Source organism: Hylaeus anthracinus, unplaced genomic scaffold, assembly GCF_026225885.1.
Source record: "Hylaeus anthracinus isolate JK02 unplaced genomic scaffold, UHH_iyHylAnth1.0_haploid 4, whole genome shotgun sequence".
NCBI classification, from domain to species: domain Eukaryota; kingdom Metazoa; phylum Arthropoda; class Insecta; order Hymenoptera; family Colletidae; genus Hylaeus; species Hylaeus anthracinus.
In genome coordinates, this window is record NW_026535289.1 from 5,860,867 (window position 1) to 5,880,503 (window position 19,637).

Below are 19,637 nucleotides of genomic sequence, written 5' to 3' on the forward strand. Positions count from 1 at the left end.
ACAGGGATTGTTTTTATTGTGCTCCCGGCGTGGCACATTATGCGATAGAGGGTCAAAACGTGGACTAATGGTCAGCGATAGCGTCGGTACTCGGTGACGGTTTTACGTTGAACGGCCGCATTACTCGGGGATCCGTTTCGAGATTAACGGGGACGTGAACTAAATCGATACGCGTTCCGCGGTGACCCGCCGTCGCGTTCGTCAAAATTAGTTGCCGATCACACTGATAACAATAACAACAATTTATTGGCGATGTCCAGAGGTCATAAATAAACGCAGTAACAAAATAATACAGTAAATCAACGGCTCCCGTGGCGCTTCGCGAAAGCTCGAGTCGCCCTTTTGTCGTTGCTTTCGAACGAAATCGTTTCCGCGAATGGCACGAAAAATATCTGATTTCTATTCGACACGCTATCATTTCTCTGCTGAAGTATTTCGTGTCCGTATCGTCGAGGAATGTGGGGGTAATATTTTTATTGTGTTACAATATCTCGGAACGAGAAACGCTATCGAAGTCGAACCGTTCGGTTCTCCGCTCGCTTCGGAGTCCCCAGAATACCATGAATCGTCGATAAGTGTCGAGGCATGGTCTTGACTACGCGACACTTATCGACGACTCACTGGTAGTCTGCCTTTAGAGATGGGCGAAATTCTGTTTGAATAATGGATGCCATAAATCAACATGCATTCATATCTTTTATCATGAAATAGAGCTGCATTCTACTATTAAAGTTCTACATGATGCTCGTTGCAGAAATCGAGGAGTTGAAAATCACCTGGTGTAAATAAATATAATTGAGTTATACCACGATTTCATGGCAGAATCAAAGAAGGCTAGAAATGCAGAAAAAAGGTGAATTTCTTCAAAAGTTTAACCAGAAAGAATGACTATTTCAAAATATGTCGTGCCTGACAAACACCACCACGATTCTCGATCCCCTCAATTGCAGATAGAGTTCATCTTTCATTCGTTATTCGAGAGTTGTATGTAGACAAGAATTGTGCCCATTTCTGAGTGCCTTCTGCTTCGTTTCTTCTTCGAAAAATCTAACTTCGCATCGAACCAAGTGTGCACGAACTGGCACACGTTTGTATAGGAATGGCACTGCTTTCCGAGCGGACGTGCGATCGTTGCTAGAGTCGAGACATAATTAATTGTCCAGTCAAGGCCATCGCGTCGTCACCCCCGCTCTGTTGCTTCCACTTGCAATGTGCAGTCACGCTTCTTTCCGAACCTATTTTCTAGAAAATCTATCTTTCCGCAATCAATTTTTTCATCAAATTTTGTTCCACTCATTTTGATTCAGATTCTTCGCAAGAATCATTTCTATGGCCTCGATCTGGCTATCGAATTCGATCCAAACATGGGAGCTAAATAGTTCTTCTCGTGGAACGCTTGAAACGTTGATCAACTCTCGCGACGGTACGCCGATAAGCGTGCTATCGATTGATAAACTTAAAGCAACGTAGCGCGAAAGGTCGATCCAATCGCGTATCTTACACGAGTCAGCGAGTTTAGGATTTCCTGTTGTTGCTTTCGATCCTTCTCCCCTACCCAGGATCACTTCCCACTCGCTCTTCGTCGATTCCATGAATTTCATTTCAATCTTCACGAACGACACTGGCCCTGCCTCGAAAGCTGCTTAACGATAAACTTGACTAACAGCGCGCACCAATCATCCGTCGCACATGAACCGCCATCGCGATAAAAAACACTCTTAATACGTAATATTACGTCACTGGTAGATCCGCAGCTGGCTGTCACTGACGTGACTTTACGTCAGGGTTAAGTCTATAGCTGGCTATCGTCGACGTAAGTTTACGTCACTATCGAGTCGTTCTATATGCATAAGTTGGTAGTTATCAATATGTGAAGCATTAGTACAGCATTTTCTCCAGTAACTGAAGAATGTTTCCAAAAAACGTAAACATTGGCAGAGAATTTCATCAACAGGGTGGCTAATTACGCTTTTACTTATAGGCTATCGAACCTAATCGCTGTTATCAAGTTCATAAAGTGTCGCAGGAAATGTTGGTACGTCGTCGAGGATTTTTGCTTGTTATTATTCGATACATAGGTACATTAATAAGATTCGATTTCTTCGAGAAAGTTTCATCGTCGATGTTTACAAATTTGTGTTTCGCTAGCAGCGACGCTATATGCCTGCAGAGACTGCTCGCGTATACCCCGCCCCCTTATTCTGTAATTTTCAAATATTTCATAGAGGGGCCAAAAGCCTCATTTGTTTCCTTGTGTATTGCCAACAATTCCACAAATATGCTCTCGAACATAGCGCTAATCGTCCAGAGGAACGTGACTGCCACGAAGTAAACAAAATGGCAGTTGTATACGTACGCAGGACCAAGGTGAAACGCGTACGGATAATCGGTGCTCGCTCGTGATATGTGAATGGAAGCTTACGAACTGCCTTTTATTAAAGGGTAGTCGGTTAAAGTGAAAACAAGAAGTTCGAGATCGAGTCCCCCGTTCTGTTTGTTTCCGAATTACGGCTTAACTGTAAATAGTACGTGAAAAATGTTCGAGGAACCTTGCCCACGCAGGCGATCTCCCTAGCCTCTCGATGAGAGTTCCACCTTCCCAGTTGGTCGCCACAGGCTCGTCCCGACCGTTCACATTACACTCTCGCAAAAACCGGTGCACATTGTTTCGTCGCACGTAGCAGTGTTCACGATTCATAGCTTGTACACACGGAAGCGGCTCGACGAGTCGCTGCGCTCGAATTCCTCTTCGACCCGAGCGCGAACCGACCTAGTCGAGCCGCGCGAAGGTTCTCGTTACAACTCGGTGGTCAGAGGCTCTGCCTTCTCGACGATCACGTGGAACTCCGTCTCCCTGTAGAGCCTTCCGTCGGGCACCACCATCGTTATCCGGCTGTCGACTGGCGCCGTGGATGCTGCAGCTTCCCTGCCTATCACTCCATTCTTCTTCGAGACAACGTCCGGCGCGTTCGTCGGCACACTTATCCACTTCTTCCTGCTGTTGCGACGACGCCTCCTGCAGCACCAGACGATCAGGCAGGTGAGCAGTATCAGCACCACGAGCAAACCGGCGACGATCAGGACGAACACCAATATCGATCCTCCCAGAGAGCAGTGACGCGTCTCGTAGTCGACGAAGCTCGTCGACACGCCATTCACCTCGCCGTCGGTGCACAGGAAGGTCTCCGGTGTCTCGTTGATTGTCTCCTGCGGCGACAACGTAGGCGGCAACGCCGAGTTCTGTCTGGTGTAGAACCTCGAATAGACGTTCGTGTAATTCAGAATGTTGTTCTTCCAAATGGGCAGCATTTGACAGTCGCACGGCTGGTCCACCAAGAGGTTGTCGAGCTCCAGCCGGAAGCTGCTGCGGTCGAATATCATCGAGCCCTCCTCGAAGCTCGACACGCTGTTGTTCTTGAAGATCAGGTCGTGCAGCGAGCCAGCCGGCGTGCGGCCTTCCGGGTCCGCGCGGATGCCCAAGAACGCACCTGCAAGTCAAAGTGTTGAAGTGGTTTTTAGGAATGTTTCTTGGTACTTTTTACGAAGTATAGGGGTTCTGATTTGAAGAGTTGCTCTGATAGATACTTTGCGTTGAAAGTGTAAGGCTTTGAGACTCAAGGATATAGCGAGTGACATAGTCTATAGGTCTCCATGGAGAAGGTTTTATAAAGGACACTAAAGATAAGACGAAGTAGGAGCTGCACAGCTTCCAACAATTTTGAAAGCAGGACCAAGTGACCGCATACAGTTCAAGCTACCCACCTACGCCAAGGTTCCCGAAGGTGTTGTTCTTCACGATCACCGCACCCCTCGCGGTCACGTCGAAAGCCTCGCTCTCCAGACTCTCCACCACGCAGTTCTGAATGGCCACCGTTCGGGGACTCCTCACAATAAAGGCGTCGCTCCTCACAGTGCCCATTTTCACTCCGTCCAGCATGAACTTGTGGTACACCTCGATGTCGTTCATCGTTCTGCTGGGCACCTGGTCGCCAAAGCTCCCGCCTATCACGTGCAGGTAGCCCACGTCGAATTTCTTGAAGGCCTGGGCCTCCATGCTCTCGATCTGACAGTTCTCCAGCCTGAGGGTGTCCGTTTGGACTAGATTCGCGAACGAGAACGCGCTCAGCTGGCCGATCTTGACGTTCTTGAAGCTGATGGCTTCGACGTCCCCGCGGAAGACGAAGCTGGGCATCGAGTCGATGCTGCTGTTCGTTACGGTTATCCGCGTGCGCTGGCTGCGGGGCGAGAGCTCGAAACTCTGCCTGACCAGGCTCAGGTTCGCCACGTTAATCAGATCAACGGAACGCAGCTCGTCCATGAAGGCTAAACTCGAGTTCGCCAGGACCACGGACGAACAGTTGCTCACCATTATCCTGCTCGTGTGCGGGCTCAGTCTTTTGTCACCGTCCGTGGTCAACACCAGCTCCTGAAATTAAATGGATTAGGTCACAAGGTATCGAAGATTCTATCAGTCTTTGGGGCATTCCTTTGTTAGATTCCGAGCGAAAGAAATTAACTGACAACACTGGTTTCTTGGAGAAACTCTTAAAGGTTTTTATTTGTACACCTACGTCCGCACTGTGGCGGTGAACACTGAATTCGGGTTCTTGAGTTTTACCGGGCTTTTATATAATTTGTAGGATGAGTGATGTTAAGGGCAGCGGTCAAAGGAGATTATGATTCAGAAAGGGTACGAAATACAGGATGAGTGAGGAACTAGGAACCGAGATTAGGATGTTTGGTTGAGGTTGAGTCTATGATCTTTGTTATGCTTGTGATTAGTTGCGTTGATTATGCAACAGCTTAGAGGAAATTGGGGGATTGTAGTAGGTATTGTAGAGTGGCACATAGTAGTAGAGTTTATTCAGTCACTTCTGGTATAACCTCTCGGTCGTTTCTTCCGGGAGGCTAATAATACAAGGTATAATACAAGACCTGGTTAGGTGAAAATGATAGTAACTTAGAATACGAGCGACGATTAATTAGCTGCTCGATACCATAAATTTCCTTCCTGTGCGTCCTAGACACGGAGAACCCTGCGGTTGATTCAGGGGGCTAATAAAAGGTTGAGTGGGTCTAATCGTTCGTCTAACCGCCCTAATAGTCGTCGTAGCGCGTGCCTCCGGTGTCGCGCGCTCCCTCCAATTAACCCTGTCGCCATTGTTATCGTAATCGAGGGCTCGAGTTTTCCGCAGTCGACCGACGTTTCCCATTTCCGTGAGAAAACGTCGCGACGAAAATCCTTGAACGTTAACGAGACCCAGTCACGGAGCTACTTTGCACCTTTCCTCGACCCCTGTCGTGACATTCCGTCGTTGGTACGCGAGACCTGCACAATTTTCCGTCCTGTTTGGAACCGTGCCGCGACACGTGCTCGCCTCGATAATTTGGCGCGATTGCGATCCAGCGTTTCGCATACCACGGTGTCGAGCTAAGCAGCTGCAAAGAATGCCTCTTTTTGCCTATACATCGCGTTTCCATGATAGTAATGCTGTCGCGGATATGCATGACTTGTGCCGCGATTCAAAGTTGGAATCGAGTTCCAAAATCTACGTGAGATATACAGTCAGTCTCATACATATTCGTACCCTCTATTAAAGAAGTTTCCTTAAATTAAATAATAGGTTCGATGTTTTCGAATAAATGTTTCGTTATAAATATGTACATAGATAAACTTTACGTATGCGTAGATATATAATGAAAAATTTATTTGGAAATCCTATCGTTTAATTTAGACAAGTTCCTTCAATAAAGATAGGTGTGTGATCGTTGTTGCAATTGCCATCTTGTTAGGAATAAAGCTTTTGTGTGATGGATAGGAATAGAAATAAAATTGGTACGAGTATTATTTTGCAGTTTGTTAGCGATTAGGATTCAAAGTTAACCTTCGTGTACCTTTTCAAACTAGAAGAATAGATAACCCTCAGTTTTAGTCCTCGAATGTGAGCAAACCAGAGTTCCTATCAAGTGTTGAAATAGATCCTACATGGTTTGCTAGGAGTGGTCGGATGAGGGCACCTGTGGATGCCTATTTGAACCGAAGGGTTAATAGAATACCTGAATGTCGAGGGGCGATAGGACCAGGCGATTAGGCTATTATCTAGGCCTATTACCTGCCTAGCAGGTGTTATCTGATCCTTTTTCAACGAATCATTCTCGAATTGAATCCAGAGATTTTATTTAACCTACTAGTACCTTAATCAATCTCTGAACATATAAATATTTTATTTCCACCTTCGTTCGAAAGATGGCAATTTTATCGGAGAATGATCTCTATGCGATCCTGGCTAATGGTGAAATAATCTTTTCAAAAAATCCCGATGATTGAATCTGAATTCCATTCAGGGCCATTCTTTCCAGTTCTCCTCGTCAGAGTCGCGGTGTCGACGTTCAGTATTTTTCACATTGCGTCCGCACCAGAATGTCCCTGGGCGCGTGTGTTCCGGTAACGTTTTGTAACTTTGGGGCTGGTGCCAGCTAAAACTACTGTCCGGACAGACTGCGTGCGTAACAAGTTGTCAGAGGCAGGATATATGGTACAGGAACAGAAAAGGAGAGACGAGGATTTCCCGTGGGCCCTGATTCAGCCCAGAGTTGGGCAAAATTTCCAGTTAAATATTTTGATTCGTTCATTACGATATATCTCGTTCCATTATCAGCTCATTATTATATTGGGTTATCTGGAAAGTCCATGTCGTTTTTTGTTAAATGGTATAGGTCTGAATGTATCGGAAATGTTGAAAATAAATAGCATGTATACATCCCTTAAAAGGTGGAATATTGTGGAAAAAAATGGTACTTATGTAATTTAATAAATTATGTACCAAAATTTGCCATTGAATTTTTCTTAAAAATTGACATGAACTTCCTGGACAAACCAATATTATGTACTCCACGTTCTGTCAATTATTTTCTTTCGAAGCTACCAATATCTATGAAACATGTATGGAATACTAATTCAGCCTTCCTTTACTCTTTTGCTAAGTACTAGTTCCCATCTTAGTCTACAAATGCAAATTCTAATTCTTTTTCAACGGCTATCGGATAAATCGATCCACTATTTCGCTCATCCATAGCTAGGTCACATAGGTGTTATTCGTAACCAGGTGTTCATCCATTCGACTTCTTTATTAATTCACTGACACGCGGTAGAGAGCATCGATGCGCTCAGTCGGGGGACTCGATGGCGGCTGGCACTTCCAGCTCCTTGTTTGTTAAACAATCGACAGCGTGACGCCTCGCGCATACCTGCCGTCGTTCCAACACGAGAGATATAGTTCGCCATCGTCCCTGAGGCTACGCACGTCGCTCGATGACAGATTATCGCATCTTTCCCGCTAACGAAGCCCCGATAACGAATCGTTTCTCGGTAATCGGTGTCGCGTTGATTCAGTCGATGATGCATCGAACATGCTGCAGACTCTTTGCGTGCACGCGTGTCGTGTTTCGTCATTGTTGAGGCTATGGCGATCTGGAGGATACTCGTATTTCGACATTTGAACCAAAACTGCGGGTTAGGTGTTTCGGAGTCCCAATTCACAGGTGGACAAGCCTCTGTTATGGATTCTGGAACCACCACATTTCTTCGATACAGGCCCCATCCCTGAGATAGACTCTTTGGTTCCCGCGACTGAAAAAGTTTTTCGAACACGTTAGATATAGAGGGTGGGAAAGAAATGAACCTTTGAATGGAAGGAAAGAAGCAGGGTGGATGGAAATAAAGGAGCGCTCGGTGCGTCGCCGATAAAAGCGAAAACCTTTGTGGTCCGTTTTCTCAGGTAGCTCCACGCATTTTGCCGTCTTGGCCCGACGAAATCTCTCTCTGTCCGACGTCCCTTCCTGTCCGACCTTTGTTCTCGTCTCATTGTTCTTGGCCAATTCCTGGCCAGCACAATCTCCCATACAGAAGAGATTACCAGCTCCGAAACGCTTGTGTCTTCGCGCTACTCGTTTTTCACGTCCCGAACAATTAAGCTCGAATCGTGCGACGTTTCCGTTTACACCGTTCCACTCGTCACAGACTTCAACCTGCTTCGTGGACTGTTTATGCAGCCTACCCAGGCGAATGATTTGATTGACGCCAGTTTTCTTGCGAAAGGGGGCATGTCAATTCGAGTTGCGTCGCTTGGCTGGCGTGTAATCGATGCAGCGAGATGAGGAGCAGGTGTACTTTTTGGTGCGGAGCTTCCTTGAAATTTTAAAGATGTGTTTCCGTTGTGGAAGATAATAGTCATTGGCGAAGAAACGATAAAGTTCTAGACTAAGAATTTTATCCATACGAAGGTGCGATACATCCAAATACACACAAATCACTCTAGTAATAGATATAAAGGTGACCGAAACGTTCCCAGAAAGTAACGTCAAGAAGCAAACAATAAAGATGCATCGAATAGGAATCCAATACAATGAATTCTCGGGAATTTTCAAGCATATAGTTAACTGCCTCTCGAAGTGATTCTCGACTGCTAAGAAATTCTAGACTACGCTCGACCAAGAAGGTTCGAGTCGACGGAAAGTCCGCGAACGCTCCGACATTCTCGACGCGACGAAACTCGAAGCGGTGAGAAAGGAACATACAGAGGACGGTCGAAGGTAAATTCCAACGGTCTCCATGGGAATCTGAATTTTATATCCCTCGCAGCCTCTCGTCCTCTCGCGAGAGACGCCTAACGTCGGACCAAAGGATGGCTGACGGCGACTCACGCACGCGCGAGAGAAAACAACGACAACGCGATATTCCTTTTTAACGGCTCGCCTTTATTCCGTCCGTGTAACCCCTCGGCGCAGTTTCTGCGGCATGTAATTCTGTCGAGGGCTTCGAGACTTCGTGTACTCTCCACGCTCAGTGTTTCCCAAACTTTCCTCGTCACGGAGCATTTTTCATTTTACGATACACTTACGGAGCACTTTGCGCTGGTCATTTCGGTTTCGAAGTGAATACTCTCAAACTAAAATTAAAACTGTCGTTTACGTCATCTTATCTATTTAACGCTAAACCTGCATATAAATTAAAAACAATTGTTTCATGCATTATTTAATTAAGTACCGCGCGAAATGTTTTTGCATTGTGTTTAAAAAAAGCGTCTTTAAGATTAGCTGCTTGTTCAATCGAGGTAGAAATACATAAAAATGAAACGTCGGTAGGTTTAGCGTTAAGAATTAATTATGATTGCTCAGGATTAGAATTCCATATCTAAATCTTCCTCGTTAATTTGTTAAAAGGTCTCAAATATTCACAATTAAATTTCCATATCGTAAAGAACAGATTTCCTGATTCTACGGAGACGTTGATCAGGATTTTCCGTAGAGTACTTGTTCACGTTTGGGAAACGCTGCTCTAGAGTGCTCTAGACGTTTCCGACGCCCACGCGTCGAGGGATCGTTTCCTGATTACTCGAATCGACGGCGATCCCCATTGGGAATCGAACGCAAATTTTCCGAGCGGCAGCGTAGCGTTCGACGATTTCATCTCCGGGAAAAAAATGATTACTCTCGTTGCTCGACGCGTGCGTGACTCCCCAGGCGTTTCACGCGCGACGTCGTTTTGAAACGCGTCGGACGGTATCATCGATTGAAGACGCGTCTGAAGTTGTAATGAAATTATATACCCGATCGCTGACAGTGTAAGCTTAACTTCTTTATTTGTTAAACGTTTTGATCCGTTGCTTTGTAATTGTTTAGCCTTTAATCCTCATTTTATCTTCCAAAAGGGAAATTATTATTTATACCTCCACGAATCGAAGTGGTCACCCCCAGATAAAAACGTCAAAGTAATAAATGGGTGAATTATCTTTTACTTCTAGCCCTCGTATGCATTCTCCTTCAAAACAAGCAATTCCCGTTCTAATTTAAAATTATTCTTCCCTTGGGAATCCCAGCTACGAACCTCCCTCGAATCGCCTCGATTTCGTCGTCGTTTCCCATGGAACAATTACCCCGGTTTCTCGAAACGGGGATGAGAATGCGAATGAAAATGAAAATTAGAACGAAAACGAAAACGAAATCGACGTAACGGCGAATTTAGTCGAGGGTCAGGTTTTGTTGGAGTACCGCGATGGTCCTTGCGTATCGAGTCCTTCGAGGGCGAATCGGAGGGAAGGGAGGGACATGAAACAGGAAAGGCTCTTTTACGATCTATAAAGGATTTATGCGAAACAATTTCCCTCGCTGGAGCAGATTCGTTCGCGGGAACTCCGTTGCTCGACATTATCGTGCACTCTCTCAATTACTTGGCCCTCCTACTTCGCTCTTTTTATTTACGCGTTTCAATTTAAACGCCGTGGACACTATAATCGATCCTGCACACACGGTATCGAAAATCTGGGATTAACGCGTCGACTGACCGACCTCGATTTCGTCAGACTCCGATGGTCATTGTCATAAGTTTTTCGAGTCAGCATTTATCGGGTTTAAGTTGACCATATTAGTTAAGTCGAACTTTCGTCGGTTTTCATAAAATAAATGTACCGGTCAGTCAATGATGATTAATTGAGGCCCGAAAGGAAAATATATATGAATACATTTCATACTGATGCTTTATCGTAATATTAAGAAATGAATATCACTTTGTAGAGCTTTTCAAAGTGAACAAACCACATAATTTTCAAAAAAATTCGTACACTTGGTCCCTAATAAATACAAAATTTAAGTAATCACGAATTTTGGGCGTCAATCAGAGGATTTTTCATTAACGTATCAGAGCTTCCACCTCTACTACTGTATTTCACGATCTTCCACTGTTCCGCCAACAACTTAAAAAAGGGCTTGGCTAAGCAACGATCGGAATTTCGTGAACCTCTCCCCCCTCCGTAGTTATGCAAGTTCCAGCCAGTTTCCGCTATTGAGCGTCGATTTTTCGCGGATTTTCATAACGGAGCACACTTTCCTCCGTAAATGGCGCCCTTATCCTACCCGGGTGCTTACAGCTGTTACTTTTACACGCCTCACAGGCTACGTCGTTGCTGCAGCGGCGCGGGCACGCGTTCTTTATTTCGTCCTTTGGTGCCTTATTTCGTCGTCTCTCGTTACGGGCAACCCGGGCGAGTTTAAGGCTGCATTCGCTAAAAGGTTTTCTCAATTATTTACGGTATCGTCAATTATTCAGCGGCCACCGGCGCGCTTGACAACTTTGCCCACGTTGACTGGATCGTAAAACTGCTCTGGACCGAAGCTTTTTCTCGTAAGGGGGTTTGGATATTGGAGCGTCCTAAAAAACGTCACCCCATTGCTGGGTAGTACCCGCAGGAATTTCGATGATCAACGACGTAACGCCGTCTATAAATATGCGGACACTTACCATCCTCGATGAATAATTAATCAAATTGTTAGCGTAAAATTCTTGACTGCTAAACTTTATATCGGATGTGTACTCATTAACAGATTCGTAATTTGTTACGATACTATTTGTGTTCATCGTTCTTGTACATTTATGAAATTCTGAAGATGATGAAATATGCGTAGGCGAAACGTGAAACTATTAGGTGGCCTGCGTTATAGACTGGAGTCCTTTGGGAACCTCGAACCTCATTTACTCGAGTAATTGGCGACACAAGGAGATATTATGCAGCGATTTATTTTCAACGTTTGTTCCATTGAACGCTCGATCAGTCAAGCTTTTATGCTCGACGTTAAATGCAATTTCATTTCGTAACTCAGACCGCGATTATTTATTGGAAGAGATAGCGGATAACGAGTTATCTTTCATTCGTTTGCTATATACGTTCAGTTACATTCTACGCGCGAATTATAAATTTCACAGCGATGCGATAACTGAAAAGTAGCAGGATTGCTCGAAGAAATTGCACGCGTTAATTAGTGTTTTTCAAGTGCAACAAGCAACTAGCGCGCATAATTCTTGTCCGGGTAGTAATTTCGAGCAACGTATAAAAAGTAACGCGACTCCCGATGCGTAATACGATAGCTCAAAATTGCAGTCCGAATTATAAAATGAAATGCACTCGAGCGAGTAGATCATTCGAATAATAGCTACGAAGGAGCCATCTGTTATTCAAATAAAATTCTACCTTCGCAGACAGGACGCGGATAATTGGCTCGAATTAGTAGCTCCGATGAACGCTGCGGAAATGGAAATGCACAGGAAAAAAAAAGCGAGAGTATGGGATAGAGATGTCCACTCTCTCGATATATTCGCAGTCACGAGTTGACGGCGCGACAAATTGGCTGAGCGTGTTCGTGAAACGCCGTCTGTATTATGCGAAATCCACGGTGGAACTCGCTGTGCATTATAGAGAACTTCCCGCCTCTTTCTCTTGCTTTCTGCTTTTTTCCCACCTCCCCCCCCTATCCAGTTTCCTTCTTGCTCGTTGTTAGCTAAGGTTTTCGCGGAACGAGTTCCAGAATCGCGGGAATATATTGTGCCCTCCTTCGAGCATCGTTTTACCCCTTTTGCCCGCCAACTTGCCAGACAGCGCGAAAAGGTACCGGCCGAGTTCCTTTACTCATTATTCAACGGCGACGTCGATTCGAATTTTCCACGGAAACTCGCTGGTAATTGCATCCCCGCGTTCGCGATGAAACGGAAATAAGAATCTCGGTCTATCGATCAGCGGTGAACATTATACACGCGAAACATTGGGACAGACCTGGACAAGAAGACAGAAGAAGAACGTGACGCAAGTTGGACAATCTAAATTATTAATTACATTTTTGAAGGATGCATTAGCACTGACAAACTTGGCTCTAGAATTACTCGATTGTTAAGATATTTTTCGAAATAGGGAACTAATTATATCGATACAATGATTTTCTCTCCTCTAATTTCAAACGTTCACTGTTGTTCATTGTAGTGTCAATTATACATTGTATATTCTTAGGTAGTTGTGAAACACTTCGGCAGCTACGTACACTCTTTTTTTTTAGGCATCGTTACCCTGAAGTGCCTGTTATATTTTTTTTTTAGTTAACACATTAGGCAAGTTGACTCTCAGCGTCCTCCAATTTTAGATTACCTTTATATCTTGTCGAGCGCCATGTTCCACTACTTTAGAATTTGAGTCGAACATGAAAACCACGAGTCATGTACGTCGTAAGGAATTTTTTACCTGACTATGACATCCACGATCCTACAGTAAATCGTAGACCAAAGGGTTAATCCACAACTAAAATTCCAATTCCATTTAATTCCACATAAACAGGTATTCAATTTCTATTCCTCGTTTGAAATTTGTATCCAAGTTTTCTTCGACTTGTCAAAAGAAAAAAAAAAGAAAAAAATGGCGCAAGCGTCCTTGAGGTCGTCGTCAACTTGGTCTCAGGTTGGCAGAGTAGAGCAATCCTCGATACGGATGACATTCGATCCGTAACCCAATCGACCCACGGATCGACCGCTTCCGTTATCCGCGCACGCGACAAGAGGCGCCTACGCGGTCTCGCGAATTCGCTAAATGGATTTCTAGCCTGGTCAGACAGGAAACGTAAATTTCTCTCGATGCGCGGCCCTCTGTCCGCGCCATGGAATTAAAGGCCCCTGTCGCGGCGTCTGGCTCGAGAACCTGTCCGTAAATACCACCGGATCAACGATTTATGTGGGCTCCGGGATTGCGCAACGCCTAATCGATGCGATAGTTACTCCAGACACAGATTCAGGCGCCCCTCGTGCTCACCATTTCTTTCGCCTTGGGTCACTCGACTCTCATTTTCACTTTAATCCATTTTACTACTTTATTGTGACAGGTTACTATTTTACTATCCTATTTTACGGTCTCGGTTTCGTTTTACTCTGGTTTGCTGTTTTATTATCTTGGTACAGTGTCTCATTTTACATTTTACTCTGTTTTAGTATGTTACCATGGTATCTCGTTAGTCGCTACATTTTATGTTATATATGCTTCTAGCGTATTACTGTTATTTTTATACACGTCAGTTTTGAAAGACTAACAAGTATGTCAATATATAAACATAAGTATTGATTGTGCAAGAATGTACATATTGCACGACACAATATCCAAAGATATGAAAATATGAATGCTCGTCAGATTAAATTCTGAAAAATCCCTCGTTTGTAATCTTTTCGGAGCTAATCGTATCTGACTGTTTATCAACGAGCCCACTGTCCTAATTCAGGTGTCCCTGACCCGCATACGAGTCGCACCTTCGACCCAAGAGGTTCATGGCACAGATGACGAACTTGAATCGTTCTCGCACTGTGAACGTTTGATTCCAGCCTCACCCAACCCTAACGCAACGAAAAGTCAACACGAAGGAGGGGTTATCGTTCCGTTTCGGTGTCTGTTTACGCTTCGGTTCACGCGATGATCACGACGAGGAAACGGCCGAAGCGTGTTCGGCCAAGCCGATTGGTTTTCGCGGCGTAACCGCTGCTCGCGCTTACTTCCCGCGGTCGTTTCGTCACGGACAGGAGTTTTACGGATCGAGTTTACGGCATTGTGGACTGTGGCACCCGATGTATGCCGTAACACGCGTTGCCTGGGACAACACGGACCTGTCTCGAGGGACAAAGAACGTTTTATCTCGAATCGTAACGATTCTTGAACGGCTCCAAGGCTTCCTGATAACGCGCAACCTCGTTGCACTCCGAAATTCGTAGGTGTAATAAAGGGCGATTCCCTCTTGAAACGAGAGCCACGTTAAACTTCGAATTACGCTGACCCGACTGTTAGAAGGATTTGCTATCTGCAAACGAATGCCTCGTTTCGCCTTAATTCAGCGATTCTTCCTTTGAAGGTCACCCAAAGATTAATTGGGGGCTGGGAAACGAAGAAAAATGAAAAATGTACGTGGTCTCCTTTAATGGCGTTTACTGTATTTAATTAGGTACTTGGTCGTCGTACTAAGGGAAGTGAATACCTATATCGAGGTATCGAATGAAACTCGAAGACAATAGCGAATCGAATGACACAACTGTGCAGGTGTTGATACAAATTTTCTGAACGGTTCGATAGATAGAAGTCGAGCGTTTGAGTCTAGGCTTTAGATGGAAGACAGCCTTAATTAAAAGTAATTCTTTTAGTCAGCTCGTTGAAAACGATACAAAGTGGCACAATTGCGCCGGTATCGACAGCGCGCTGTTTTTTGGGAGCACTGTAAACAGACAAGAATTTGAAAGGGTTTTTAAAAATATTGAAAGCTTTCCAATCGATGCTCTTAACAGGTTCGCTGTTCCTGCTCTATCTCTAACGCGCTCACCAGCATCCGTGGTAACGATGATTTTCTATTTTCCGTTCGAGTAAACAAATGAAGCAGGAATTATAAGCCAGTGTCACATTACGCGTGACACACTATTCGGTTGGCCTATTTGATACTTTTTGTTTGTACGTAGATAAAGCGTTCGTTACGTTAACACGCTCGCTATGACGCGGGATATAAATACTCCCGTATCGTGATTTCGTTCCAAGAAACTATTCAAATATATTTCACTTTCAAACCGGATACCAGTCTTTTTTTGTGAGTCCAAGATTGTTTTACGAATCACAGAATATTCAACATAAAATTTTACACTTTACGAAGTAATCGAGGATAAATGATAAGAAATTGTAGCAAAGGATCGAGTTCCTAAGTCCACCATTCTGACTTCCTACAGTCTGCATGTTTCCACTGTTCTTTGAATCGACTAATTGTGATTAACCATTCCACCGAGATTTTTACCGAGGAACTGTAACGATTTATTTTAAAGGCTCAGCATTAATGAAAACAAATCTGGATAGAGTTCGTAAATTTTTGATAAGAATACAAATATAAATGTTAGATCGTATAGTTTTCGATTGTCTCGAGACAGAATTTCAGCCCTGTAGATATTTCCACGTGAATCAATCTGACAGTCAACGTGTTAATCCAACGAATCCAACGTGTTTACATTGTTCGTTTATAAATAGCTCCTTTCGTGCAGCTGTAAAATAGGCCCTCCGCTAATAGCAATACTCGAGTAATGATATTCAAATACTCGAATATTCGCAGCGTTCACGAATCCCCCATAGAGAATTCGAATAGTCGCAGCTCTAGTGCGTAAATACCTGTGTCGGTTCTGCGCAATAAATATTCGTGAGAAGGGGCGTCGAAGCAGGTGGGGGGAGGACAGCGCGCCTTACCTGCCTGCCAACGTTGTCTGGCCGCCGATTTGCGTAAACGCGTTCTAATTTATGGAGGTTCCTACACCGCGAACCGCCCTCGCAATTTACGCGGGAACCCCCTGCGTGGTCGTCGAGATTAGACTCTACCCCTCGTCTTCCGTTTTTATTTTGACAACCCTTACTTGCGCCCGCTTTATTTCTTCGCGCCTGTCACGTGTGGCTAGACCAAAGATATGCGAAATTATCCAGATAAAAATGTCTAAATCGACCATGATCTGATCGAGGTTTGCAAGGACCAGCGGTGCATTTTTTCCTTCGACCCCTTGACCTACGCTTTACCTCCCTTGCTCGGGTCATAGTATACAGGACGGGAGGAAGTCCGAACGAAGCATCACAAGTCTCGGTCATGGTTGTAGGCCAAAAGGTTAAGGGTGTAGGTACACCGACAGACCAAAGATGTATACGATTTTTAAGCAGCAGTAGCAAAGAAAGTAAACAGTCGATTAATATAAGGTTTTGTATTTTGTTTTGGTATTATATGAACTAAAAAAGTTCTTGTAATGTCGCTGAAGTTCAGTGATCGAATTTTGACCACTGTCGCTGTCGTTTATATTTTGAAATATATTTCCGTTTCTAAAGGATCATGGAGTGGTAAGGGCTGGCCAAGAGGCTCGATAAAAATTCTATCATACATACCTCTCCGTCGTCTTTACAGTCGCAAGTTAGTCTGCCATGATGGTCGCAGAAGCACGGGGGGTAGTCGCACCTGTTCGTCGAGTTGGTCAGGGCGCCGTTGAGTAAGTTGCTCCAAAGGAGTCCGAGGATAGCGCTTCCCAGCAGGAATTTCGCTGCTCCCATTTTGCGCCTAGCTCTTGATCCGCCCTCTTCTTCTTCTCTGGCAAGTCTCTTTCACCCCCTGTCTCTCGACGGCTTCACGCCCAGCCGGATGATTCTACACGGAGCCAAGCGCAGGGATGTTGTCCCGACATGTCTGCGACTTGGATTTCCGATGAATCCAATCACGCCACTCCGTGAGAACACCCCCCCGTCGACGAAATCCTTTTCCGCGCCGAAGACACTATTTACACAAACCCTTTTTCGTCGCACTGGCTGCAGAGAAACAAGTTTCCCGTGTTCCCCGACACGCCGCGCGGCACTACGTGATTCTGTCGATCATATTGTCGTCACTATCGCGACACTCTCGCGTGGAATTCTCGTGGCTGCATCCAGTACGCTCGTGCACGCTCCCAAGACCCCGTAACGTTCGACTACGACGTCATCGTCGTCGTCGTTATTCTTCTTCGTTCGAGCGGAAACGTCCAATTATATCCATGGTGGCTCGCGTCACCGTCGAACATCACGTACAGCTTTTCGGATTTCTCTGTTTCCTGGTTGGCTGTTGCACCGCGTAAGCCTCTGCGCTGGAACGACAGGAAAAAACGGTCAGATTTACGCGGACACACGACCGAAAAGAGGACAGCTTAACGATTTCTTTATTCTCGCTGGGGATATTTCTCGACGCGACGACTGGTCTGATAAATCGAGCCACTTCATCGCGGGGCAACCCTTATCGTTCGGTGATGTATCTACTTCGTACGAATCTTTTCTACCTTTTATCCGTCATTTCCGCGATTATTGCTCCGCGAGGGGAAAAGAAGAATGTTCATTGTTAGGCGGTGAATCACGGTGGCGATGGAAAATCCTCGTGATCTCGTTGCGACGACAGCGCTTGTAATCTCTCGCGACAATAGCCTCCCTACGCGATTCTGTGTACTCTGGCATGACTAATTATGAACGTTTCGCTACATTCCTGCGCTATCGGGGACTTTGTCGCGTCGTTTATCGAACGTAACAGAGAACAATCGATCCACTTAATTCACGACGATACGGGGAAGAGCCTCGTCGATGGTTGCGAACGATACCGAGTGATTTCTGTTAAAAGAATCGGTGGAGATTGGACGCACTCCCGGCGTTTGCGTTTGGTGGTGTACATAGGGGACGTAGGAGCGTATTGTTCGAGGACGACGTGTAGATTATCTTTGATTCTTATAAAACGGGTGGACATTGGAAGACGATAGATGTGTACTTTTTTGGTTGATATTTTTCAGGTCTATCTTCAGATTGTTTGATGATAGTTAAATATAAATACCGAAACAGTAATGGAAATATTGCAAGCATTTCTTAAATCGACCAAGAATTACAGAGGGTAGTTCACCAAAGTTAGTTTAATTAAAGTGTCAATGTCACTAAATTGTCATTCTTCTAAACATTATCCCTCGACACTTGCTAACCAAGATCTATACGATAGTTTCAACCAAACATTTCTATCCATCTCCTTCGCATTTTAATATTTTCAATGAACATTCATTCACAAGGCTACCGAGTTCAATCTTCTTTATCCGCGCCCACTCACTTATCCGCACTCGTATCACTACTTCAGGGATCTTATTAAACTTTTCGAGCTACACGCATCCGTCCCGACCGCGCACAAGTTTACCCGCTGCTGCAATTCCTGTGTTCGAAAGGCACGACACGTGTACACGGTCTTCGAGTTCGAGCACACGATACACTTCTCCAAGTTAAACACTTTGCCCTTCGGGGAACGACCACGGTTGCACGGTTACAGAGCAACTCTCGATTGCCCGAGCAGCACCCGAAGCGGACTAAATCGCATTGTGCGTTCCAACCGAGTAATAGGAGCCTTATCGACCCCCGGGAGCGTATATTTCATCATCCTGCGCTTTCTTAGCCGCGGATCGCAAATGCAAATCCGTTGTTACGTCTTCCAGTCGCAGTCGTGCAATTTAGAGAGATCAAACTGTCGGGAATTCGTCTTTTCTACGACCTCATCTGCAAGTGTGTAGTTTTATTTAGAATGGTGTAGAAAATTTCATCTTAAAACTTCACTGTAAAATATCTCAATGGAACCTCGATGAACATCAAAGGCACTCTGTAATCCAAGTTAATTGTCCTTGACCAGATAACAAGTTTCTGACGCGTTTGGAACAGTCTCCTTCTAATCTTTTTGTCGCGTTAATCGCAGAAAAAAAAAAAAAGAGAGCGGACGAAGAGAACAATTTTGCAATAAATTTCTCGCGACATGTCCCCCGGGGAACGGTTATGAATTCCAACGTCACTCGTGTCCAGTTTTTCAATTAAAATTGCACACGGTATGAATCGATCAGGCAAGAGTGCACTTGAGCGTCGCGTAAAATGCAACGATGCAACGCGTACGTTATCGGTCGCGGCACCGGCGTCGCGAATCACCTCGGAGTTCCCTTATCTCTGGCTCCTTTATGAAACGTTCGTTCATTAAACCGCAATTTCGCGGCATTCTCGGCCGTGCCGCGCGAACGCACGTGTCGTCGACTTTTTTTACAAGCATCGCGTGCCCCGACAATGCGGTCGCCTATTAAATATTGCAGTGTTTAACCAACGACGCTCGTCGAGGGAAAAAAATGACCGTTGGCAGTTCTTTGCCGCGGGAACACAGAGGCCAGAGGTTCGTTCGTTTCGTGTTCTCGATGCACTTCAGATTCGAGCGATTCTGGCTTTATTTGCTTCGATAATTAACTGGTCGAGACTTGGTTT

The 19,637-nt window shown here is 45.0% G+C and overlaps 2 protein-coding genes across 6 annotated transcripts in view; one reads left to right on the plus strand and one right to left on the minus strand.

Moving 5' to 3' along the window:
• Positions 1-19,637, plus strand: part of LOC128895046 (E3 ubiquitin-protein ligase MYCBP2) — a 278,943-nt gene that overhangs the window by 11,913 nt on the left and 247,393 nt on the right. The window lies entirely within an intron of this gene.
• The window catches only part of LOC128895059 (uncharacterized), a 56,846-nt gene continuing 37,427 nt past the window's right edge, over positions 219-19,637 (minus strand). For all 3 annotated transcript variants that reach the window (XM_054157290.1, XM_054157291.1, XM_054157289.1), the window contains exons 2-4: positions 16,743-17,467; positions 3,763-4,426; positions 219-3,488 (exon numbers count right to left, since the gene is read on the minus strand). In XM_054157290.1, coding sequence (XP_054013265.1) covers positions 2,797-3,488; positions 3,763-4,426; positions 16,743-16,904 — 1,518 coding nt within the window. In that variant the 5' untranslated portion in view covers positions 16,905-17,467 and the 3' untranslated portion in view covers positions 219-2,796. The remainder of the gene's footprint in view (positions 3,489-3,762; positions 4,427-16,742; positions 17,468-19,637) is intronic.